The sequence below is a fragment of the Pseudopodoces humilis genome, chromosome 3, assembly GCF_049639895.1.
Source record: "Pseudopodoces humilis isolate 2021_Gansu_Grassland_sample_001 chromosome 3, ASM4963989v1, whole genome shotgun sequence".
Taxonomy (NCBI): domain Eukaryota; kingdom Metazoa; phylum Chordata; class Aves; order Passeriformes; family Paridae; genus Pseudopodoces; species Pseudopodoces humilis.
In genome coordinates, this window is record NC_142202.1 from 89,402,400 (window position 1) to 89,428,164 (window position 25,765).

The 25,765-nt window shown below is 39.3% G+C and overlaps 1 protein-coding gene across 3 annotated transcripts in view; it reads left to right on the plus strand.

Moving 5' to 3' along the window:
* Window positions 1-69: 69 nt before the first annotated feature.
* The window catches only part of DST (dystonin), a 284,904-nt gene continuing 259,208 nt past the window's right edge, over window positions 70-25,765 (plus strand). For 2 of the 3 annotated variants that reach the window (XM_088053354.1, XM_088053348.1), the window contains exons 1-3: window positions 70-250; window positions 681-742; window positions 15,845-16,033. In XM_088053354.1, the coding sequence (XP_087909480.1) occupies window positions 70-250; window positions 681-742; window positions 15,845-16,033 (432 nt within the window). The remainder of the gene's footprint in view (window positions 251-680; window positions 743-15,844; window positions 16,034-25,765) is intronic. The other variant, XM_005518112.2, reaches the window with a different exon arrangement.

The window sequence follows — 25,765 nt, forward strand, 5'->3', positions numbered from 1 at the left end:
GGCGCTGCCCGGCCCCTCGCCGCTCGCCGCAGACCCGCGCACGCACAGGGGCAGTCGGGCGCTTGAGCCATGATTGCCGCGGCTTTCCTGGTCCTGCTGAGACCCTACAGCATCCAGTGCGCCCTCTTCTTGCTTCTGCTGCTGCTGGGGACCATTGCCACGATTTTATTCTTCTGCTGTTGGCACCGCAGGCTCCAGAAAGGGAGGCATCCCATCAAATCCGTCTTTTCAGGTCGCTCAAGGAGCCGAGGTAAGAGACGCTGTCGGTCCCTGAGGGCGGAGGGGGGTGTCCCCGGCCCATCCCCAGGTTTCTGCCGGCGGAGGGCCTCTCTGGCACGGTTTAGCCGGGCAAAGGCTTTAAAGAAAATTCAAGCCGAGCCCAGGACTGCGGCAGCCTTGTCTCCACCCATCCCTCAGAGAAACCACGGCTAGAGGGAGAGAGGTGAGAGGCTGGGAAACCCCCCAGCCCTCCCCGGTCTGTCAAAGCGCAGCAGAACTTTATGCTGAACTTCTTCCCGATGAATTAAATATAAATGCCGGGCGGAGCTGACGGCTGTGCCCGAAGGGCTAGAGCTGTCCCGGAGCGTGCGCCAAAGGGCGAGTGGAGGGGTAAACCCGCTAGCCGGGGCCAAATGCGAGGTGCAGCTAGTGGAGCCTGTGTCTTTCTGCTTCCCTTCCAGATGCTGTCATGAGAACTCATCACTTTCGCTCTGAGGTAATTTATTTAGCACGCAATTTCAAGGTCAGAAGTTGTTCTCTTTACCCGAGTACATATTGTCGTGGTCTTTTGTTAATGAAATCATATAGCGAACTTTTCATTTTGCATGAAAGCCATAATGTCCTCTTTCATTTCTTGGTTCGGTTTTTTTTCCTTCCCAACACAAAATGAGCTCTTCATCTGTGTTACCCTAACCGGCCTGCCGATTTGTGTCATTCCCAAAGGAATTGGTTACTTGGAGAAAAGCTGTGCTTACTGTACGTGCCAGACCTCCCTGTGCCCAAAAGCAGCCCTGAGCCCAGTTACTGACCTCGCTGTAAATACGTGCAGAGCTGATCGGTTTTGTGACTGCAGAGCCTCTGCTCGCTTACTTTGCCCACAGCCCTCACCTGCGCCCTGCTCCTTGTTAGGGAAGTTGCCTGCTTGGCTTGGATGTTGCCGCGGGAGATCCCAGAAGGATCCAGACTACAAACCTGCTTGGCAGGCACCTCGGTGTGTGACTTTGTATTTGGAGGTCAGGGGAATCAAAACTCTTACATGCCAGTGCTGAAAGTATAACACAAACCCCAGTCACCTCCTAGGGATTCTGAATGATGAGCATAATTGCTGGAAAAATATGAAAAATAATATTTGTTTTAGTACCCACTTTGTTTCCATGCTGCCCTGTAGAGCTCTTGTCTAGATATTTCTCTTGCCTGGTTTCCTGCTATTGATTTAAGGCATATTTTCATGCCATTGCCTGTTATTCTGAAAGCCTTGAGAGACAACGATGCACACAGCGATACTTTGTTTTAAATTATTTGCATTTTCCCTTACCCTGCTGTGGGTGTGAAAATTAGCCAATTATGACTAATGTTTTCAAAAGTGTGCATGGGATACATTTTTGCAACATGGTTCATGTTGGCAATAGGTTTTAAATTCTTAACTGTTTTGAAATTTGTACACACTATCACAAAAAGATGCTACAGGGAGTGTCCTATCTTTAAACCATGAAAAGCCTGAGTTTGTTGTTCACCAGTGCTTCAGTAAAGTGAACAAACAAATGTGTCTCTGGCAATCAAAAGATGCTTTCACTGTTTGGTTTATCTAATATGAAATGCTTGGTTTCCATGCAAAATTCACTCAGTCCTAGATGGAGATGAAGTGTAATATTTTGAAATACGTGCCATCCTGCATGGTGACACTTCAGAGGGAAGCTGGCTTCCGCATGTGGTTATTTGTTTATCAACCAGTCAGAAGTAGACAAATTTAAAATATTTCCTAGAATCTTCCATTAAATGAAACATGCTAGAGTAACTGCTATATTCTTTCATAATTTTCTGTATTTTGTTTAGATGTAGTAATACTGCAGCTAGTGGTCTAAACTGTCCTTCTAAATAAGTGGTAAAACTGTTTTCCCCTTCATTATCTGATGAGACTTTTGATAGAGAAATGATGACTCATTTGACATCATTAAATTTTCATTTTCCAATATTTTTTAAAGTAAAATGTCATTTTAATGAATCTAATAGAATTAATTAATGAAAAAACTACTGGCGTACTTCCAATAAAAATATTGGAAACATTATTATCTGAAGCAGAATTTGACATTCTCTGTCTATATCCTCACAAAACATTATGTACTTCTAACTGCAACACGATGTTGATGAAAGCAAAGCAGGATACATGAAAATATGGGCTTTGCAAAATTCCTCCACCTCCAAAATTAATGTAATACCTCCAAGTTTTATAGCACAAGGTACATCTGCTAGCTTCCACCATGCTTAGTTGTTTGTCAGGTGTAGTTATAAATAGTGTTTCTTAATTATAATAAAAGATAATGAAAAATAGGTTCATAGTAAATAGCAGTGGGTTGGCATTCATCTCCTGAGAGCTGGGTTCAAATCTGACTTCCATCACATGTGAACGTGCAGGTGGTCTAGCAGCAGTGCACAGAGAATTATAATTGCCCTATCTACAGAGTGTTGGCAGTTCCTGCATGATTGACTGCCTGCCAGGAAAGCCTTATATTTGGAAAAATAGATGTGTGCAAATTTATGTTGAGATTCTTTGCCACAGCTCTCATGGTGCATGCCTTCATTGTCTATATACAGTGAGAACCATTGAATCCTTTTCCTTTAATGCTGAACCACACAATAAAAAATAAGACTGCATACTATGGAAGGGTAGATATAAAATTTGAAAATGTATTTATGGTCCTTTTCAGCACTTTTGTTTTGAATTTTATATGCCACTGGTGAATTGAATCCACAAATAGTTCATTTTTGTGGGCCTCAATTTTTAATGTCTCTGCAAAATATGCCTCATTATAATACATCAAAAGTCTACATAGATATTACTTATTACAGAATGAACTTAAACACATGACCCCCTGCCTCAAAAGGAGGTAAATTTGCATGAATCATTATGAATATAAAGTAGGTTAAAGTCTGTCTTTGTTACAGATTCTTAATAACAGAAAAAATTAACCAGTAAGATGTGAGAGTTTATTGAGATAATACAGTGATGTCTCTACCTCCCTACTAACACTTGCTACCATCTGAAGTTTATCAGGCCTAATTTTTAATATATTTTTTATTGCAGTCCTCAGGTTCATTATAACTGCTCCTAAGATTCTTCCGTCCCCCAGGTACTATAGAAATTCCATGAAGCCACAAAGGAATCACACCCAGAATAGTTAATGTTCCTAATCTCAGGAAGACCTAGATATGCCACTGCTTTAAAAAGAAAACAAGTAAATTTCCAACAGAAATATTCATTGCTACATGACACATCAGACTTTGATGTAGTTGTTTGCACTAGTCTGTCTTTACTTTGAGAATTGGCTGTAGAATGAAATATCTATGCTGAACCAAAACCTCACCAAAATAATAATATAACTCGGTGAGAGTTTTACCAAAGTAGGGACTATGCTCCATTGTTGGGCCTTTTAGTATTATTAGTATTACTATTAGTACTTATTAAAATTAAAATTTAAATTAAAATTATTCTTGAAAAAATATAAAGACTATCAATGATTCAGCAATTTCATTCTTGTGCTTTTTGTAGAAGTTGTTTTTTTTAATGAAGTAGAGGAATTTTCTCTGAGTACTTTGTGGGCTTGGGCTTGATATATTTCAGTGGTTATCATTTTATGCTTTAGAAAAAGGTCTGAAAGTCTCCCATACCTTTCAATTTCAAAGCATTGCTTAATGTGTTGGTGTTGCCACTTCTTGTGATTTAAATTTCTCTCTGAATTAGTTTTCCTCATAGTTGAAGCCTCTGGAGTCATTGGATTAAGTGAGATTTTTACCTTTCAATTAAAAGAGAAGGAAGCTTCTAGCCCTTAGGCTGGAAAGAATTAATCTGAACAGTATAATTCTTAATATCTTTTGATTTGGTGGTAAGAACTGTTGAAAAGGAAGGTTCTCATTCAGGATCTATAAATGGTTGTGTTTTATGAGATTGTGAAGGATTAGTTGTGCTAACTGCTAAAGTAGCAGTTTTCATATTATTCAGGAAAAATTACCAGATTTATAAATATTTTCCTGAAATTTTCTCTGAGCTTCACAGTTTTTCTTCATCTTAACTTTTAAATACACTAGAGATACTATGACCTCAGGAGCTGAAGGTATCGGTGGCAGTGGGTAGTGACAAGCAACATAGTATCACTTTGTTTTTATTTAATTTTGACTCACGTATTTTGGGCAAGTTTCCTGTGACTGCTTCCAATGAAACCTACAGGTCTAAAACTACTAGGCAACAAATCAGTGCAGGTTTTACAGTCCACTGTGAATTCTGACTTCACATAACCCAGGTGGGACTAAACACACCAGTAAGGCAAATAGGAGTTGACACTTTGTGAAAAGACTCTCTGGGAGGGGCTGGCAGTGTGTGTTAACCATGTCTGTAGCAAAGGAATAACATTTGGTGGTTTGAGTTTTGCAGACCCCACATTTTCATTTTAGTACCCTGAACAGTTGCTATAAGGTTGTAAATATCCAGTCTATTTCAATATTTTTATTGATAACATGGGTATTGAGTCTTTCATTAGTAAATTTGCAGATGTGTGTCGATCTGTTGGAAGGGAGGAGGGCTCTGCAGAGACACCTGGAATGGTTGGATGGATGGGCAGAGTCCAATAAGTAGAAGTTTAACAAGCCCGAGTGCCGAGTCCTGCATTTTGGCCACAATAACCCCCTGCAATGTTTTAGGGGCTGTGTGGCTGGACAGTGCCCAGGCAGAAAGGGACCTGGGGGTACTGGTGCGAGGTGGCTGGACATGAGCCAGCAGTGTGCCCTGATAGCCAAGAGGGTCAATGGCCCCTGGCCTGGATCAGCAGTAGTGTGGCCAGCAGGAGCAGGGAGGTCATTCTCCCCCTGTACTCAGCACTGGTGAGGCCACACCTGAGTTCTGTGTCCAGTTCTGGCACCTCAGTTCAGGAAGGATGTTGAGATGCTTGAGCACATCCAGAGGAGGCAACGAGGCTGGTGAGGGGCTTGGAACATAAACCCTGTGAGGAGCAGCTGAGGGAGGTGGGGTTGTTTGGCCTGGAGAAAAGGAGACTCAAGGGTGACCTTTTCACTCTCTACAACTCCCTGAGAGGTGGCTGTGGTCAGGTGGGGGTTGGTCTCTTTCTCCAGGCAGCAGCTGACAGAATGAGAGGACATAGCCTTAAGCTGTGCCAAGGGAAATATAGGTTGGATATTAGGAAAAAGAATTTACAGAAAAAGTGAAAAAGTACTGGAACTGTCTGCCCCAGAATGTGGTGGAGTCCCCATCCCTGGATGTGTTTTAAAAAAGACTGGATGTGGCACTCAGTGCCATGGTTTAGTTGAGGTGTTAGGGCATGGGTTGGACTCGATGATCTTGAAAGTCTCTTCCAGCCCAGTGGTTCTGTATTGTTGTGATTAGACTGGTAGTGAAATAGTTCATCCAAGACTGATGACATTTTTTAAGAGCAAATGGATTTTCTAAATCATCCATTATGGATATGCAAAACTATAGTACAACAATCCCCAGGAAATGTATGTATTACTTTGGCAACACAGATGCCTAGAAAATTGTTCATAAACTTAACCCTAGTCTACCTTTGCCATAATCAGACCCCTTCTGAGGCTGATTGAAAGACAGTTGCCTAAAAATACAGTTCTAGTTATCTTACAAAACAATAATGAATAGTCTTTGAAGAGTTGCACCATAATTCATCCTGAACATTGCAGTTATTTATAAACTGCTCCAGATATGTACAGCTCCAGTGAAAGGAGAAATCAGCAGACCCTCCAAGCTGAATTTGAGTCTTCTGTTTGATCGGAGGGAGTGCATCCAAGGAGCACCACAATTGTGCAGGACTAGACAGAAAAATACATTCATTCACCTTTTGAAAGGATGTTTCATTGTCTTTACAGAGCTGAATCAGCCTGAAGATATTTTACCTTTGTGTTTGACATGGTTTTCCCTCAGGATGCCTAAACTATTTTTCCATTAGCTGCCTAAGAATTAAGGAGCAGATTCAAAGGAAAATAAATCAGAGAAAAAATAAATTGTTTTCTTAGATGTATGAGAGCACTTACGTAGAGGAATGAAAGTAGAGCTATAAATACAGGTCACACTGTATAAGTACAAATCCTTCTGTCCATTTTTCATAACATATCCCCAGACAGAGTATGCCACACTGCAAACTAGGTATCATTGAGATTTGGTTTACTATATGTCACCTGTCTATCACTCTTTAGTCACAGCAATGCTGCCCTTAGATAGCCCACGAGCATTGTTCTGTGCTGAGGAACAGCCTGTTTGGCAATTGTATCACAAAGTATACGGCAATTGTCTGGGTCCTGCAGCCAGACTGGTCAAGTGCTAAGCTAAATTAACTCCAGAGAAGTTAATCGTAAGTATTTAGATATTCATGTTTCTCAGTATCTACTGTTACCTGTGGAAACATGGGTTTTAGATGAGCTGCAGTTCAGTTGAGCTGTGTGCCATTTAAGTGCACAACCCCAGTACAAGCCAACAGAGCCCTGGTTTCAAGGGGATGCAGGGGGAGCACGGCTTGTGGCCATTCGCCTGTTAACAGACACGTTGTACAAGTGTACAGAATGGGAACTTCTAGCTACTGTCTTTTGCCCTAAACAAACATCAGATTGAAACCATGAATTAAAATAGCTGAGATCATACTTGCAGTGAGTACATGTATTACCACATCTGCAGAAACTGTTCTTACACAGACAGAAAGGATCATGCAGGGCTCTATAGATCACAGACTGCTCAGAAAAGCTTAATCATCTGCACTGATTTCTCAGATACTGTAGTTAGATTATAATGGGTGACAGATCATGTTGTGGATGCTCCTAAAGTAGCTCAGCTCTTTAGACTGAGGGTATTAAATGTGAGAAAGCACCACATGAACAGGGTAGTATGACCCTTGGGGCTGCTCCAGGGCTGTTACATGTGTTTTCCTTGGGCATGGAAACCTCACTCACACTCTTCCATTCCCGGACTGTTTTAAGTGGAGGCACCTTTGATGTGCTATGGAAGAATGTGCAGAGCGCAGGGTGAAGTCACCTTGATGTTTTCATGTAGGATCTGATTCAGCTGAGCTGGCATTTTGGGGCCTGGCCATGTCAGACATGAGAGGATGCCAGCCAGAGCTGCAGCCGCTCACCCTGCTCCGTGTGCTCAGCAGCCTGGAGGGGTCTCAGGCTCTGGAGAGTGGGCACGTGGGCTTCTCCAGCCTCCTGGGGCAAGGACTCAGCACTGTGTGGCAGAGACGCTTTAGCATGTCAGGCTCACAGTGGAGACACTGACTAGTGCTAGCAGAGCTGGTTTTGAGCTTATTCCTTGTGCTTCTGGTTCAGCAGTGAGCCTGGGTACTTGTTACCTGGATACTTGTACTCAGAATGTCTGAGCCCCTGCTGGGCTCCCTTGTGCCCTACTGCCTTGCATCAAGGAGAGTCAAAGCTTTGCTGTTCCTGACTCATCAGTGGCAATGAAACATGAGTTGTGGCTGAAGTGTGAAAATACCGTATCAGCTACAGAAACTAACTGCACTTGATGTTTGGGCAAAGACACATTTCCTGCAAGTTGTGCCAATGTCCTTATCTTCCCTGTCCACTCAGCTGTTTAAATATAGCATTCAGCTTCAGGGTGATAGGGTAGGTAGTAGCAGACTGGAAGTGAAACACAGATCCTACAAGCTTAATTGATGATTATATAAATTGATAGCTTGATTGATAAATTATACTGAAATACATAATCACGTCAGGCTGAGGTATTGTATTTACCCTTCTTCCTTGCTCTAGAAAGAACAAAATGATGCAAACAAGTTGAGCTATCATTCTCTACTGATCTGCTTCCACTACCTTCCTTCATGTGAAAGTAGGAGTTGGAAAGTGAATTTGTAAAAACAGCATCCCCTTCTGCAGCCCAGTAAGCTCACTGTAGGCATTTACAGATTACAGTCTATAGAGCTACTCAGCCAACCTCGTGTTGATGTCTGCTTCAGGATGTGCTGAATGGTTCTTCAAGCCTCACTGAATGTGTCAACTAAATTTCTTATTGGTGATGACAGGAAGCAAAGGCTTGTTCACGTGTATTATTGGTGTCTGATTCTAGTTACCTTAATAGATACCTAAATTCTAGCCTAGGTATCTTTTTATAATATATTCCTGCAAATCTCTCATCAGTTATGCATCAGTTTTATAATCGAAAAACTACAGACACATCTTCACATGCTGTGGTGGGATAAATTCTCTTACCAGTTTGTGTTTCAAACAGGCACACTGGACAGAAGAGAAATTAATCTCTTTGTATCAGATGTTTGGCAGCAGTGGTATGGTTTAGAAATCTCTGTTATTTCTTATTCAGCTTATCACTGTATTTTTTATATTTAAAGCTAATTCCTTCTGGCAGGTCCTTGATATATACTGGACACTGCCCAAGATGAGATGGAAAGCAGGGCTGGAAAGGGAACATGCTAGGGGAATGCATTAGTATATTTTAAATTAAACCTTCCCTTACAGACCACTGATCAAGCAGTACGCTGATTTTTTTTTTTTTTTTTTTTTGTTCTTAAATAGTTGTTCCCTTCCTAGGTAGGCATGCAGTGCCCTGAGGTAACAGAGAACTGGGACAAGCCATTGCAAAGCTGCCGTGGAGAGCTGCAAGCCTTCTTGTCAGAGAATGATGGGGCTGCTTGGAGAACAGGCCAGCCTCTGTGGCTTATAGCTTTAGACAGGAAAGAGTATTTAAAGGGTATCTTGAGGCATGACTGGTGTGCCATTTGGCTATTTGTTTGCGGTTCATCAGGTTTTCCTAACTTTACAACTTACCTGTGGTTTGATAGGAATCCTGATGTTATGACAGGAAAAACCAAACGTGTCATGTCAAACAGCAGTGTAATATAGCATGGGTTATTAGACTGTATTCTAGATTCTGTATTCTAAATTCACACATAAACCTAGGGGCTCCTAAATACCTAAATACAAGGACTCCTATGTATTTACGTGGGGGGCCTGCTTAGGAACTGGAAAGCAGATTATTGATGTTCTGTTTCATGGACATGGTTGGGAAAGTAATCTTGTTCAGGTTATGTAAAAAGCAATTGCTTTAAATGCCTTTGAACGTGTGGACTTATCTTGGAATATTACATGTGCCAAATAACAGTCTTCAATATCTGAGAAATGGTTCCAGCGCTGCTTAGAGTTTAGATTTTAGAAGATAAGAATAATATCTCCTAAAATAAACATAAGGCATGCAAAGCAGCATCAGTGAAAGCTTGCTAATGAGGGAGTGGAATGAGAACTTGAATGTAAAATCTTATATTTTACGTTTTAAATCCCGATTCAGATCTTACAGGAGTAGCCCTTTGTAAGATTGAAAAAAAAGTCAAGAGAATCACACAAAAAAAAAGGTTGCAGTCTATTTTCTTAGTTCTGATAAACACAAAATAGAATAAATGCAGTTGCATCCTCCTTGGGTGTTAGTGAAGTAATACACTCAGTGAGTGTAGGTAACCTCCCTGTGACAGAAGATTTACTTTACATTAAATATCTTGGAGAACTTAACTTGAATCTTGGATTTTGGATGGAACTTGCGGAACTGGCAGTGTTGTGGGGTTTTCTTTGGTACTTTGTAAACTGATATCTGGGATGGAAGAGGAAGGAGAGAAATAATGCAATCTTGGCCACTTTTTAATTTAAAACCATTCTCACAATTCAGATGCATAGATAAATGCATATATATATATGTATATATTTTTCTTATATATATGTATATGTTTTTTTATGTAGTAGAAAGAATTTCAAATTTTTCTCTTTCAGTGTGCAGAGGAATTTGATACAATAAAGTTATTTAATTAGATGTGCCATTTTAGTTGAAGTAGGTACTCCAGCTATAGGGTTTAGTTCTATTTCAGCCTGTCTGTAGAATAGCTGAGAATGCCAGCTCCTCGAGAAGGGTTTGATGCTGCGCATACTGATGGCTGCAGGCCCTAAGATGTGGTGGGTTGTGTAGACATGAAAGTTTCCAAGATTTAAACAGGTCATAACTGACAATTTGAAGACTATTTCTTGAGGCCATTGGTTGACAATGGTAACAGATGACAATTCTCATGCACATACAACCACTGACACAAACCTTAAAAGCAAGAACACGAAGCTGGAGATCCTATCTGAGCTTCTTTTGGCTTTGATATTTATTAGCGTGCATTAATCTACAGGAATTACTCAAATATCTGTAAAAACCTTTGCAAACACACTTGAGATCTGCTGTCATTGAACTGTGACCTAAAGCTAGCTAGCACTTTCTCTGTGATTTACTGAAGTTCTGCCAGCAGGTGAGCTGGGCTGCAGTCCAGTGCCCACTGAAGTTAATGCAAAGATTTCTGTTGACTTCAGCTGGATGTCAGATAGTGCACTTTTACCTCTATTGATGTTAATGCTTACTGACTCCAAAAACCCATACTGGCTGGAAAGGTTGAGTTCCAAGATCAGAATTCTGACAACCAATATATTCTACATAAAATACCTGTACACTGGAAAAAATGAAAACTGAATATGGCTTCTTATCAAGTATAAAAATAGAGATAACATATGATGAAGGCAGTAGGGCTAGTAGAAACTAGAATGGAGAGGAGAAGGATCTGGCAAATCAATACAATTGCACAGTGAAAGAATGGAGGAGTCAGAGATTTTTATCACTAAAGCAATAATGCACACATGGGGGAGCGCTGATGTATTCATATGATGGTATTAAAGTATCAGACAGAAAATTAAAAATAAATAAGGAAAAACTAAGACAGTGAAAGAAAAAGGTTCCATACATTATTCAAAATGTTCTTATCTGTAAATTTAAATAAAAGCAAAAGTTAGACGAATTTTTCAGGAAATTTCAAATTCCTGGTTTTTGTGATGAATGAATTAGGAATGAGAATAAGCGAAAACAAAACAAGGATAGCAGATATAACATATTTGGTTATCAAATATCAGATCATACTCAAGAAATGGGGCAAATAAATATACATGATGTTGTTAAGAAATGCAAGGCTGAGTATATTAGAGAAAAGTCTGTAGTCACTTTTGTAATTTGTAGGTTTATGATCTTCAGAAAGGACCTTTTGAATGACTTTTAAGTTTGGTGAGGACTACTTTCAGATGTGTAGCCTCTTTCGAAAGAGGATGGGATGGGAAATGTTTAAACAGAACAGAAAAAAACATGCTACTGTTATATATATCAGTAATATGAATTTATAAGAGTACTGTACTGAATTATGGGGGTCCATCAAGGGTGATATCCATGAATAAGAAAATGTGAAATTCTCACAGGAAAAAAAAGTGATGGAAGAGACCAGAATAATTTCATGTAGAAGGAGAAAAATAAAAATCTGATGATAAAATATGTATGGAATGTTGAATACCATGGTGAAGGCAGACCGAAACCTGGTCACTATGGGTCTGATTCATCCTATTTAATTTGGACATTCACAGTATGGCTGTCGGTGAGTGAAGTGGTCAGTTTGAACTCTGGGTATGGCCAATGGAGAGAAATAGGTGTTGTGAGGGAGTGGCTCATCTGTCCTGCTGGCTTCAGTGGCTCAAAGGGCAACCTGGGGAGGGGATGTCTGCTGAACTGGGGTCAGAGACAACCCACACGTGTTTCCATAGACAAGGAATTAGTCACTGAATCAGAGATGTGAAGTTAAAATTTGGCTGGATAAGATATTTTTTTACAGAACACCTTACTCTGAAGGTAATTTGACACAGTGTGGTCTGGCACGCAGGGGCCAGGCTGGCCACGTTTATCGTCTATTTGGGGATAGACAGAATAGGTTCTTTCAATATTATCACACTCCATTCCAGACAAAAAAACAACCAAAAAACAAAAAAACAAACCAAAAATCCCCCAACATTCAGAGAAGACTTAAAAGAATGAATTTCAGCTAAAAGAGGCTGATCTCCCCAGCCTGCTTCCTAAAACAGAAAACCTCCCTTGAGACCAGGTGGACTAGCCTTTGGCTCTGCAACAGCTTCCAGAGACACCTCTCCATTCCTAATTGCTGTCGACTTTGATTAGGAAGATCATTCTTCCTGGATTCCAACAGACTCTAACTGGAATGATACACATGAATGCTTTTGCAGAGAATATAATTCCAGGGTCAGTTGGTCTTGTATCTTCCTCTGATATGTCTAAAACTCATTCTGGTGGTCATGTGGGCTGTTTCTTTAAGGAAGATTACTTTACTTTAGTGTAAATCTTTGTGCAGCTATTTTGGTATTTGGAAGACAGGTTTTCTAAAAATACATGTTTGAAGTTTTGTTTGGTTTGCCTTGTTTCAGAATTTTACAGGCACAAAAATGAGTCAGGCTGTAGATTCTGGGAATGAGCAACTCCCTCCCAGTGCAAAGAACAAGAAAAGGTCTTCATTGCCCAGTGACACAGCATTCACATGATACTGGAAACTACAAATTGCTTAATGGTGTTAGAGCAACCTCGTTGTAATATCCATGTAATTTTAAAATCTCCAGCTCTTCCTCAGTGACTTGGCCTCAGGTGGTGTACTGTGCTTTCCTGAACATTTTGTAACGCTTTTCTTCTCATCTATGAGCACTGATTTAACATCTAAAATAGTGCTGTCTTTGCCAAACAAATATTTGTGTGTTTTCCATGGTATTTATTTTGATTGCTGTATTAATATGATGTTTTTAATTCTGAGGGATAAACTGAGGGATAAATAACATAGATAAATAACAAAAAGGTTCTGTTCATTTCACTGTTTAGAAGGAATCACCAGGCACCCTAATTTTGCACTGAGCATAGGAGTAGCAGCTTCCATATGTTACATCACTTTTAACTCCTGTCTTCATTTTTGATATGTCAAATTTTGAAATTTTCTAGATTTGCATCTTTGTTCTGGCAAAGTCTCATTGCAGGAATGAGTAAGCATTTTGGGATTTGGTCTGAGGACTCTGCCCTTGTAACATTATCTTTGTAGATACAGAATTAATTTTCCACCTGAAATCGTGATCCTCTGCCTTTATCACGTTATAATCCTCCTCACAGCAACCATTTGTGATACTGCAGGCAGATTATGACTTCAAGAGAAGAATGAGCCTCAGCAAACAGAAGCAGATGAGCTCTTAAAGAGATAAAGATCCCATTTTCTTGCTAGAAATAAACAGCAAAAGTGAAAAAATATGGAAAGTATCAAGGCAAAACATTGTCTATAAACAGATTTTTCTGGAAATCACAAGTGACTTTCCCACAGTGAAACATAATAATCGATAAACCTAGACACGTTTTGAGGTGAAGCCACTTGGTGAGACAGACCCACATACTTAAATCCCCATTTGGCATGCGTTTCTAAGCACTTTTAGAGCTGCTTAGCTTCTATCAAATTCTTCTGTTACATAAACATACTTTCCCAAAGAGTTTTATCCAGCTAATGGGATGGGAGTGTGGCGAGGGAGCAGTGCAGGGCATATCACAAGGCTTTGGCCAGTGGCCCTCATGTAAATAAAACATAATGCATTTAACGTTTAGGAAATCTATTCTGATTTCAGAACTTGGAATAGATTGGCTGGGTGGTTTGGTCTCTTAAGGAAAATTTTCACTTGCTATGGGATAATCCCCGATGCAAGTAGCATTTTTTTCTAAAAGAAAATTTCCACAAGCAGTAAGCCCCAGTAGTATAGCAGGCTCCCTGAGCTGTGTTTTCCCCTCTCATCCGGAATAGCCCCTGGTATCACGTTGAATGATACATTGTGAGTATCTGTTAGCTATTTCACAGCCTAGAAAGAAAATGGGGCAATAAGCTTTCCCACTGCAATAGTGTGGCAGGATCTCAGATTTACACCTTTGAATGTCTGGAGATCCTCCTAAATCTGCAGAGATCTGCTGGCTGCAGTGGCTTTCACTGTGTTGCTTGCTTTGGTTGATATGGGCAGGGTCCTGCTTCCATTCAGATACAGGGTGTCAGGTCTGTCCTTACCTAAATTCGGAATGATTCCAATGCTTCTCTAGAGTAGGAGGGATCATAAAAAAAGATTCAAGACATTTTGGCTGTACCTTTGCATCATATGTATTTAACAGCTCTGATGCGCTGCATACGTGAACCTCCCAGACTGACTAAGTAGATTTGGGCTGTATTTCTGTCCCTCCTCTCCAGTGTTCATGTGTAGAAGGTTGTTCCCTGCAAGTTGCTTCACCTTTCCACTTCAGCCTTTTTACATCATCTGTTGCATGCAGTGTGCATCTGTAGCAATTACTAGCATGTGTATGTAAATGTGTGTTTGTGTCTTTTGGCCATTTAAGGGTATATTTACTTAATGTGGAACATCTTTAAATAATGATGATAGATGTTTGTCTGTCCATCTGAGTGTCCAGAACAGACTGTTGCAGTCTTCCTTTGCAGTCTCATGAACATTAGTGGAGGAAATCCAGTTTTCACAGAGCCATACTTTTGATTGTTTCAATTTACCAACATAACAGCATTTTAGCATAACTCTTCTGTGCTGATTTCCTAATTAAAACAACAAAAAAGGCAAAACAAATCACAAAACCCAAAAGCTAATGGAAGGGGGGAGAAAAGGAACAGCAGGTTTATGTGAAAATGTACTGCTCCCACTAGTTTTCTGCTGGCAGGAATTCAGGATATTTAGATTCACAGCATAGATTTCTGCAGTTTTATCTGAAATCTAACCTTGCAGAAGTTTGATTCTAAAATGCTGGCTTTGCTGCATAAGGACTTGAGCAGAGGTATTCTACTAGTCAAAAAAAGAGAGTAGAAAATTAGGAATTGTTGCATCTATTCTTTGTTTGAAAATAAATATAGTCCTTAAACTGCAGACTATCACTAAGGACAGATTTGGCTCACCTGTTCTGAAAGCTGATATGACTGAGTGAATGATTATTTACAACCTGGCCAAGTTTAATATCAACCAACATTGTATTCAGTACAAATGGCCCTTGTCAGACTTGTGCATGCTCATGAGGGGACTCAGTGAAATGAGAGAATGCTCATTGGAAATGCTCTGCAAGTAGCAATAAAGGGACAGAATTATACATGTTGCCATTAAAATAATAAAATTTTGTAAGGCCATGTGACATTCTGGATGATGCTCAGAGGTTTTCCCAGAAAAAAAAAAAAACATTTCTGAAGGGCAGCTTTTCCTGAGTTTATTAATTTGGCCAAATATACCCGTATTTCTGAGATGATATAGTTGTTGCCACCTATCAATTTTTCTTCACTTTCATTCTCAGGAAAGAAGTCCGCATTTTCAGCCCATGCTCCCTAAAACCATTTCTCATGAGGCCAAGAATTAACCTGGAAAATTGTAATTATAAATTTTAAATTAGAACCTTTTAGTTATAAATAACTAGAAGTGTGAGCTTATAAAGAAAAGCAACAGGAGTTACTGCTACTGTCTGTGTCTATAATACATATAATTGAGCGATATAAATCAAATGTGATATTAACAGCACTTGGCAACATCTCTTTATTGTTACACGCAGTGTATATGGACATTATGTTAATTTAAGGTGAGCATGCCTGTCCCTTGAGCTGTTGTTAAGATCCTGTATGATTTTGCTGTTGTTACACATCTCCATTTTGGGAGATGCCAAACACAATGGTTGCGTTTTCTCTTACAGGGCTTTAGATCCAGTCCTCGCCATGCCAGGAGACGTGTAACACCTCGCCTGGAGGAAACACAGCCTGTGGTGGAAGCTCACCATCTAAGTGAGCAGGAAACTTCTGTAAGAAAAAGAAAAATCAAGAAAAGCAGCCGAGTCCAACCAGAATTTTACCATTCTGTTCAAGTCACCCCCACTCGAAAGCCTGTAAGTATTCTACCTTTAGGGATAAATAGCACTTAAAGTTATAAAAACACTTATAATTAGGGGCATGTAATATAATTCTAATTTTTTGGCTATTCATATTCTCTTCCTCAGTTTAAAAACCTTTTCAGTTCTCATATTCGGCAGCAAATCCAGACAAAAATTGCTAAGACTGTATTTAATGTTGATGCATAACTCTAAAAAATAATCCAGTTCTGAAGAGGGTTCTTTCAATTTTGGTTTTTAAAATTTATTATTTAGACTATAGACTATAATCAAATTAGATATTTAATTTGATAGTTTTATAGTGATATTACTTAACAGGTTTTTATAGCAAATGTGCATTTTGTTGAAATTCCTTACTCAGATTTAACAGAGATGCTATGTACTGAAACAGATTTATACTAAATATCATTACTAGATCCAATTTTGAGGTCTCTTCTACTTTATACAGTGTTTACAATCTTTCTGCTCAACAAAACTTAGATCAAATCTCATAATTCTTTTCTCCTCAGCTTGATTTACACACAGTTCTTTTAATACTGAAAACCTACTTTTAGTATGGAAATATGACAGTTTGTTGAGACATACAGTTCCTAATGTAGATTTACGTGAAGACTTATTCTGTTCTGCAGGCATAATGCTCTTTTCTTTTTAATGAGAGCTCATTGCTTTGACACATTCTCTGAATAACTTTTCTGTGCTGGTGTTATGGTGCTTGAACAACTTCTATGAAGTCAGTATTATTGAAGAGGTAAATATTGAGTATACCCTAAACCAGATTATCTTGCAGTTGCTGGAACCTAACTGAGCCTTTTCTAGATTAGTGTTAATTGAGCACCAAGAATTATCAGTGAGCCCTGAAGATGGTTTGAGGAAGCATTCCTTAGTGGAATTACATTGCCTGAGAGAAAGAGCAACTTCTTCAAAGAAAGCCATAGTTGCCAACAACTGCCAGAATTTTTCTCTGTTATCTGGATTTGTTCCTCTGCTTTCACTTCACTAGTCCCCATTTCCCTCTGTTCTCTCTTGCTTCTATTTATGGTTTATTTTACACTGCTCATGTTTTTGTGATTTATCTGATGGATTTGTCTTCTACTCTTCTTAAAGGATCTGCTGTCACTTTCTTCTCAACCATCTCCCTTTCACTCCCATCCTATCTTACTTTCTGGACTACTTTGTCTAGCTCTGTTATTAGGTCTCCAGCCTCCCACCAGGCTCCCTCTGTTCATTATTCACTTCTGGTCCTTCCTCTGCTCTGTTGTCCTTCTTTCACCTCTTCCATCATCAGTCCTTATTTTTCATACCACTTCTCTTGGGTTTGTTTTTTTCATTCCCTTTTCTGTTTAGTCCCTTTTCCATGGTAGGCCTATGCCAAGGGTAAGCCTGCCTGTTACTGCTGAGGCTGTAACCAATTGCCAGTGATTACTAACATTGGAAAAAGAGCATCAGTGCCACTGAATTAAAGAGCTGAAACTGTAGAAATGGTGTAAAGCAGCAAAACAAGCTTGGAAGAACGGATTAGTGAAGCTAAGAAAGCTCTGCTTTTTCCAAAAGTCAGTAGCATGTCAGGGACTTAAGAACTAGCAAAATAAAAAAAAAATAAGAATAGAAAATGTGCAGTGTTACTATGTAACCTCATTTTTGTATAATTTCATGTGTCTGCTAAGATCTACCACTGTGTCCTAGGGTGTCCTAGGTTTCAGTGAAACAACAATAAATCCCAGATTTAGAGAAAACTTCTCTCAGCTGTCATCATTATGTCACTCCCTTGAAATTGCTTTTGCTGCATATCTTTTATAGAGTTATACAGTTCTTTTGATAGCTTTTCCTTCTACAGCCTTGATGAATGCACATTTCTACCAAAAAAAAATACATTTTCTTTGTTAGACTACAATCCAGAAAACATAAGTCACCAATTTAATTTCTCATGGACATTGTAAGTTATTCTGACTGTATTATTAATGCCATGGTGACAGGGTGAGTAAGGTTTATGCCACTGCCATGACAAATCACTGCAGTGTTGTGAAGTTCCAGGCAGTCACCAGGATGTCCATCCTGCAGTTTATTGCACCTTCATGCCACTTAGTCTCAATGCCTTGAAGTTGAGAGACTTTTGACCTTCATCTTTGTACGGTTTTACATGATTCAGTGCCAGAAATGCTCTTTTTAATCTGTATAATTTCTTTTCCCTTTCCTCCCCTTCTATTCCTAGCTCTGCCCACTTGAACCACTCTAAATAAATCATCTGTTGTCTTGATGTTTACATTAACAGCCATATTCTGCTGAATCATCACTTGAAAAAAGTAGTGTACGATATCTGCTAACCAGAAGACATAATTTCTCTCATAGAACAGTTCTCCTTTTTGGTTTGTTTTCTGTCCCTACTCATGCCTTTTTGTTCCCCTTTTTTTCTGACAAGAATGGTATCTCCAAAGTAGCTATAAAAGACCTTATGGAAATCTTTTCCTTTGCTCCAGCAAATTTTTAAGTCCTGAAATATGTTAGCCTGTTTTGTTGTCATATTAAGATATATGCATAAAGACTTTTCAGATATTTCATTAAAAGCTTTGGTGGATATTTAGATGCTAGGCTTTCTTATTCTTGCTAATTTAGACTATTTTGTATTTGGTTGGTTTTGTTGTGTCTAAATCTTGTTTTGCAGTTTCCTAGCTGCTGCTATAATTATCTGAATTTGCTTGTATTATTTCTTACTTCCTGCATAGCAATCTGAGATCTTTCCAGTATTGTTCCTGATCTTGTCAGAATTAAATTAGTTGTAATTGTTTGGATGGGAGTAATCCTGCTGAAGACAATAATTGCTCCACTTGAATATCTACATGAGGAGATGTTTGGAGAAATAGAACATTAGTTTTATCTGAAAATTTAATTGTTTTTTTACACCTTCCAGGTCATTAATAGAGACATTAAATATATTTTGTGCTAATATTTATCCTTGCCAAACAAAGTTTATAAGCCATTTTCATTTTTATTTATCTTACTCTAGTGCAACATGAACACAGTGCTGAGGCTTCCCCTTTTAGGCTATGTTGTCATATCTCATGTCCAGCAGGTCACTCTCTCATTAGTGGCTGCATTACTTGTGCTGACATTCTCTATAGGTGACAGTTTTACATCAGCTTCATGTGGAGGAGAGTACAGATACCTATTACTGACGTGTACTTTGAATTTTTGAACATGATGGAGAACTCCTGAGAGCAAACAGAACCGTGTTTTTTAGATTGGTGTGACTGCCTGCAAGTCAAGGGAGTGTTACATATTGCTCCTTTCACAAGCTGAGTACCTGATTCTGTATAGGTAATTAAATTTTCTGAAAGTGCAAAAATCTCTTGTGAGTGTGCTGCTGCCCAGCAATACTTCTCCAGGGCAGATTTTAAACTGAGGGTTCTATTACAAGCATTTTCAAAATATTATCTATATTTTAAATAGCACTTGTGCTCCAAAGCAAAGTATAAAACATTGCAGATTATTCACAGGTGGCCTTGAGTTTGTGTAAACATGTGGCTCCTGAGCTGTAGGGTTAGTTAGATGTACAGTTCTGCCAAATGATGTTTGTATGTCTATGAACATAATTGAAACGAGATGCAAAGCAGCATCTTTTGACATCTCTGTTGTTAAACAATTTGAAGGGCTCCTAAATTTAGTCTTGTGCAGCCACCAAGGATTATTTACAATCATGAGATGTAGTACCAAAATTTGCACTTTTGCTTGTCATGATCACTCTAAGATAAGTGGTAGATGAGACTACAGAGACAGGGTGATAGATAAACCTGTTTTCTTCACTTTCAGACTTGAAAGCCCTCTTTCTACTCAAAGGCATTGTACTTTGCACATCCAAAGATGATCTATTTTGCCCCAGAACTGTAGCAACAGCATATATTGAGGTGATTATTTACTGAATATTGTTACAAAGGAAAGTATCTCTGAAAAAACCTACAAAGAATAAACTGTTGACAAATAATGATCTCAGAACCACTGCTGATTGTAGGTATTCCTCAGGGTCTCCTAATTTACCTGTTTCTAATTATTTAAAGACTGGCCTTTGCTGAAGCAATTTAGCTCCTTAGGGGTGGGTGCAGCATTGCTACAAGTTACTACAAGGAAAACAGAGAGAGGTCAGATGTCTGGGAGGTCACGTCTGAAAAAAAACTGATTTGAGCAGCTTCATTTGGCTCCACTGAGACTAATCTCATGGCTAAAGTGAAACTTGCACTATGAATACCCTGATGAAGAAAGCATGAAAGAAAAGTTTGATCAATTTTTAATGCTTGTAAAACCATAGGCTTTCCCATTCATGGTCTTTTCAGCTATCCTGGTTTTTAACTATATGTTGTGTTTAAGCCTTAGAACTTGTGGGAAAATCAGTATTAGAATTCTGTCTGAAAAACACTTAAGAGTTTTTTTTAAATATCTGATACTAAATAATTTATAGAAGTCTCAGAAGTCTCTAATTTCTGACACCTTACTTGAGAAATGTATGATTTTTATATGGGTGATGTTATTCTGCAGGGCCCTTTAGGAGTTTTTAACGTCTCATTAAATAATATCAATTCCATTAATTTTCATTTATTCTTACTCTGATGTTATGTACTAATTTTCCAATATCACTATGTCCTTTACATGCTATTCGAATGACCTAAAACGTATGAGATGCAAATATTGCCCATCACCCTGCACAAGACTTGGTCATTTCCAACTACTAGCTATTTAATCTATAGATTGCATTCATATCTTCTTTCTTTTGGAGACATCTGCTCATGCTGGATTGTATCTCCTTTGTGTTGCATTTAGAAGCAAACTTAGCAAAACATTATCATGCCCTCTTTCACTTTCAGCATTTTTATTAACATTATATTAACGTTCTCAAATGTATGACAAAGCTGTGAGCTGTCAGATTCTGCATGCACGTGTGCACACACACATGCACAGATCCTATCTCAGGACAGCTTGAGCACAGCCATAATGAACAAAAACAGGGATCATGTGAATCCCTATAAAAAGGGAAATAAGAGCTGCATTTTTTTCATTTTTGAGACTGCTATGGTTTAGCCTGGTAAGCAGCTAAACAGGGATGGCACCACAGAACTGTTTGCTCACTCCCCCCAGTAAGATGGGAGGAGAGAATAAGAAAAAGGTAAAACTTGTGGGTCAAGAGAAAGTTTAATCAGACCAAAAAGGAAGGGAAAATACTAAGAATTATAAAGCAATGTACAAAACAAACGATGTCCATGCATCAATGCAGTTGCACAGCACCTGCTGACTGATGCCCAGCCAGTCCCTGAACAGGAGGACCCTGCCACCCTCAGCCAGCTCCCCCCAGTTTTGTTGCTCATCATGATGCCATATAGCATGGAACATCCCTTTGATCAGTTGAAGTCAGCTGTCCCAGCTGTGCCACCTCCCAGTTTCTTGTGCTGGCAGGGCAGAATGAGAAGGTGAAGAGTCATTGATGTAGTGTCAGCCATGCTCAGCAATGACTAAATCATCAATGTATTATCAACATTATTCTTACCTTAAATCTGAAACACAGCACTGTACCAGCAACCAGGAATCAAAATAACTACCACAGCTGAAACTAGGAAGAGGCTTAAAAGATATTGATGGGGATTTTGAGAAGCTCAGTTTATTAGGTGATGGTTTCATATTTTTTTTAACAAGATTTAAGCATTTGGCCATCTTAAACATTCTTTAAAATACCTCAAGGAACCTGTTTTAGGTGCATAGGATCTCTGCAAATATGACTATTAATGCTAAATCCAGTCATGTTTGAAATGAAGAGAAAGCTTTCAGTGGCCATTAGGTTGACTTTGAAGTCAGGTCTTTCCCCAAGAGACTGCTTACATTTCTTTTTTGGACCGCTGTGTTTTATTGCTTTTCTTATAGCAAGTAACTCCACACTGATACATTCTTCATAAACAGTTTTGCCCAAAGAGTTCATTTTTCCGCTGTTCTTCCAGCTTCTGTGACCTCCTCCCTTGCTGCCTGCTCCCGATTTCCTCTTGGCTGCTTTTCCCTCTCCACCCTGCAGCTCATCCATTGCGTTATAGCAATTGCCCGTTTCTTCCACTCCCTTTGCCCAGCTCCTAGGCAGTTCAGGTTTTTGAAGGGATTTCTTAAAACTGTATTGCCATGAGTTTCACTAGGCCCTGGAGGTGATTGCATTACTATTTTAAAACTACTTTTTCCTAAAACACAACAGCAGTATGTTAAGAATTAGATCTGGGATTTAAAATGATTGTTTTCTTTCTAGTGATTTTTTTCCTATAGATGAGGTACTACAGCTATTAAGCATAGTACAAAAGAAACAGGTTAATTGCAATAGTGCTAATAATTGATAACACATGAATAGAAAAAGACATAAGAAATAAGCATAGCAGTAACAGTACAGATCTGTATTTAGAGCACCTTAACTGACTTCACTGCTAGCTCTTATTTGGAGGGTTAAGGTCATTTGAATTGCTTGTCCTCTGTGGTGACAGATCACAGATCATGCTTGTTTTGAATATATTTACTTAGACTTAAAGTTACATGGTTGAAAATTGCATAGAATCTGTTATTTCTCTGTACAGCATTGCAAATCATCCTGTACCTGTGGGCAAAGCCCTCTAATATAGCAGGATTTTTCTTGATAGGTGAGCTGATTTCATACCATTTTTATTTTGTCTGAGTCAATTTTCATTCCCATGGCAAATACTTATTTAGTGAAAATGATGTGAGAACTTAAACTAGTCTAACTGTCTTTCATTTAAAGTGTTCAAAGCAGGTAGAAGTGTACCCTTGGTCCTTGGAGCTGAAGCTAACTTGCTACTAAATTAGAACTGAATGAGAGAAAATACTCTTCAAATGTTGTATCAAAAAAATAGTTGTGAAACTCTGGCTTGAATAATGTCAAATAATTTTTTTGCCACCATCATTTTGCCATGATTTCTATTAACTGGGATTTTGTGTTCATTGATAAAATTTTACTACATGCATGCTGCATAGCCTCACTGAGAAATGAAATCTTTAGCTGTTCAGAACTTTTCTTTTTTAAATCCCAGTGTCCTTCTGGGAGAGCTAGTAATAGAAACCTATGCTGCTAGAATGTGCTAGCAGTCTTAACTGTAAGAAAAAATGTTTTATGTATGTGATTATAAATGGTAAATTCTGTACAGTAGCTGAAAGCAGGATAAAAAGAATTAATCAGCTCTGATCTTGTTGATAGTGTTGTTTGCACAACTTAAAATGACCAGTAATTGTCTCACAGATGCATAGTAATTATAGTCTAAATGCAGATGTTTCCTTTTCCTTCACTGCCATAAGAGTCACTCTTCAGAGCTGTATTGTGTAACATCCTACTGTGGCACATAAATGTACATCTTTATACAGCAAGGGACTCCCTTATCCATTTGTATTTATATATAACACTACATATGGGTATGATGTTAAAAGAATAGTTTGGCAGAGGCAAGTATTTAGATATTATCAAGCACTGGAATAAAGGTTACACGTGCAGTTTTAATTCAGTGGGTTATGTGTCTGCGTTGTCATACAGGCTTTAATTGTGTGATGGTGTACTGGATTTTCACACTCTGTATTCATCATGGGGTGGAAGTGCTCCTAGGATGACTCTTATGTGTAGGAGTTCTGCTGCAGAAGTTGTAGAGCGTATAAATGAATAAAACAGGAGATAGCAGGAAGACAGAAGCTCTCTTATTTCTTTAAAAAGAGTGAGTGCTGCTTTGGAGATTGAAGGGTGGGCACAGGGTCATTGTAAATGAGCTGAACAACTGGTTTGAAATATTTTTTTATCTTCCATTTTCTAAGTGCCTGAGTCGAAGCATGTAGCTGGGTTTATAGAAGTTCTTAAGCTGCCATTCACTACTGAAGCCTGTGTGTGCTGTAGTCCGAGTATTATCGATATATAATTTTAATGGCTCTTAAAAGTCGGATCCCTGGCATCTCAATTTGACCTAGGTAAGAAAAAAAATGGAACTCCTGGTTTATTTTGCATCCTGTGTAATGGGAGTGAAGCAGTCAGATACTACTGTAGTGATGAGCACCAAAACCCAGTCTAATAAATAATAGTTCCTTCTTCACACTAGTATTTGAATAGCATGAAGTAAGTTAAGTTCTAGGGCTGCTCATTGAACTGAGGATAACAAACAAAATACTGAATAACTGTTTATGGAATGAATATCACTCATCATTTGCACTAAATGAAAGCAAGACTTTTCTTAAGAAAATTACTAAGAATGTAATAGTATATGATCACATAATTATGACTGCATCATAATATACAAATAAACAGGCTGAACCAAGGTGCCTGGTGAACCTTAAGTCTAGGATTTGGTAATATTTTAGCACTTAACTTTGCAGCCTTAAGAAAAGCATTTTAACAGGAATTTTGTGTTTAGTTTCCTACTGTTAAAAACCAGCTGGAAAAGCTCTGCTGTGTAGCTCATTGGCAGGTTTTGACACTTCAACTACAACATGGAAAATTCTGTTGGATTTCAGGGAGAGACTGATAGCATTTGTATTCCTCATATGAATCAGTAACACAGGGGAGGAGGTATTTTTTTTTTCTAGAGGAACTCTCAGATATTTGCTAATGGCCAGAGTTGGGGTGAAATTTCCTTCCAGGCTCCTTAGGGGAATGCACTTTCCTGTGCTCATTCTTCTCAAGTGTGGCTGTTTCTGCCATGTCTCCTCCAGCCTGCTCCTGACCCGCCTCTGCTAACTCCTTCCTCTCTGTCCAGTCCTCACTCGTCTTCTGACCTTGGCCCTTCTGTTCTTGCTCTGTCAGTTCTTGTTTCACTCCTTCATGTCACAGCCCTTCCCAGGTTCACCTGGTCAGTCCTCTCATTGCTCTGAGGCACTTGTTCCAGCTGTCTCTTTGATTTCTGTGCCTCCCTGTGGCCTCTGGCTGCATACTCCCTTCCTTGTCTCTAGTCCATCTTCTCTGAAACCTTCTCACACACAGTTCACACCCTTCTTGTTCATTAAACTACCTTGTTCAAAGCCTCTTGCAGAGGCAGTACCAGTTTCATGCCAGCATGTCGGCTCCTAAGCTCTCCCCCAGTCCGCTTCCTCCAGCACCGATGGTTACTAATCCCAACAGTTACCTTGCAGGTCCACTTCTCCTGTAGTCTTTATCCAGAGTCTGCTGCTCCCTCGAATGCTCTTCAGCTGCAGCTCCTAGACTCTGACAGTCTCTGTTTGTCCCTCAGGCTGTCAGTCCCAGTGTATTTCTCCAGCCCTTTCCTGCAGCATGCTGGTTCCGGTGTTTGTCCTCTCCACATTCACATCATACGGCTTCCTCCTCTTGTACGTGGAACAGCCTCCTGCCTCTCAGGTCTGGTGCCTGCCTTCCCCTGCTCTCCATGCCTCTTGTCTGCACTGCCATCAACCTGAAACCATGGCAAGCAAGGATTAAATGCAAAGATTAGTTTTTCCTCTGGATCTCCAAGCCGGAAGGATCCTGGTCAGCTCCTTAATGGGAGGATGGTAGGTGTCCCGAGCGTGGAGGTAAGAGCTGTGAGGGTGAAATTTGCTTGGTCATTCTGTGATGGTGGGGGATTGGTCTGGCAGACCTAAAACCCCTGAGAGACTCTTTGGGGAGCCAGTCTGAAGGGATTTCTCAGAGATACAATTGAAGACATTTTAGTTGAGAAATTTGAACCTTGTTAAAAAAAGTCTGGTAAAATAACTTGGTTAGTTACCTGAACACTAGAA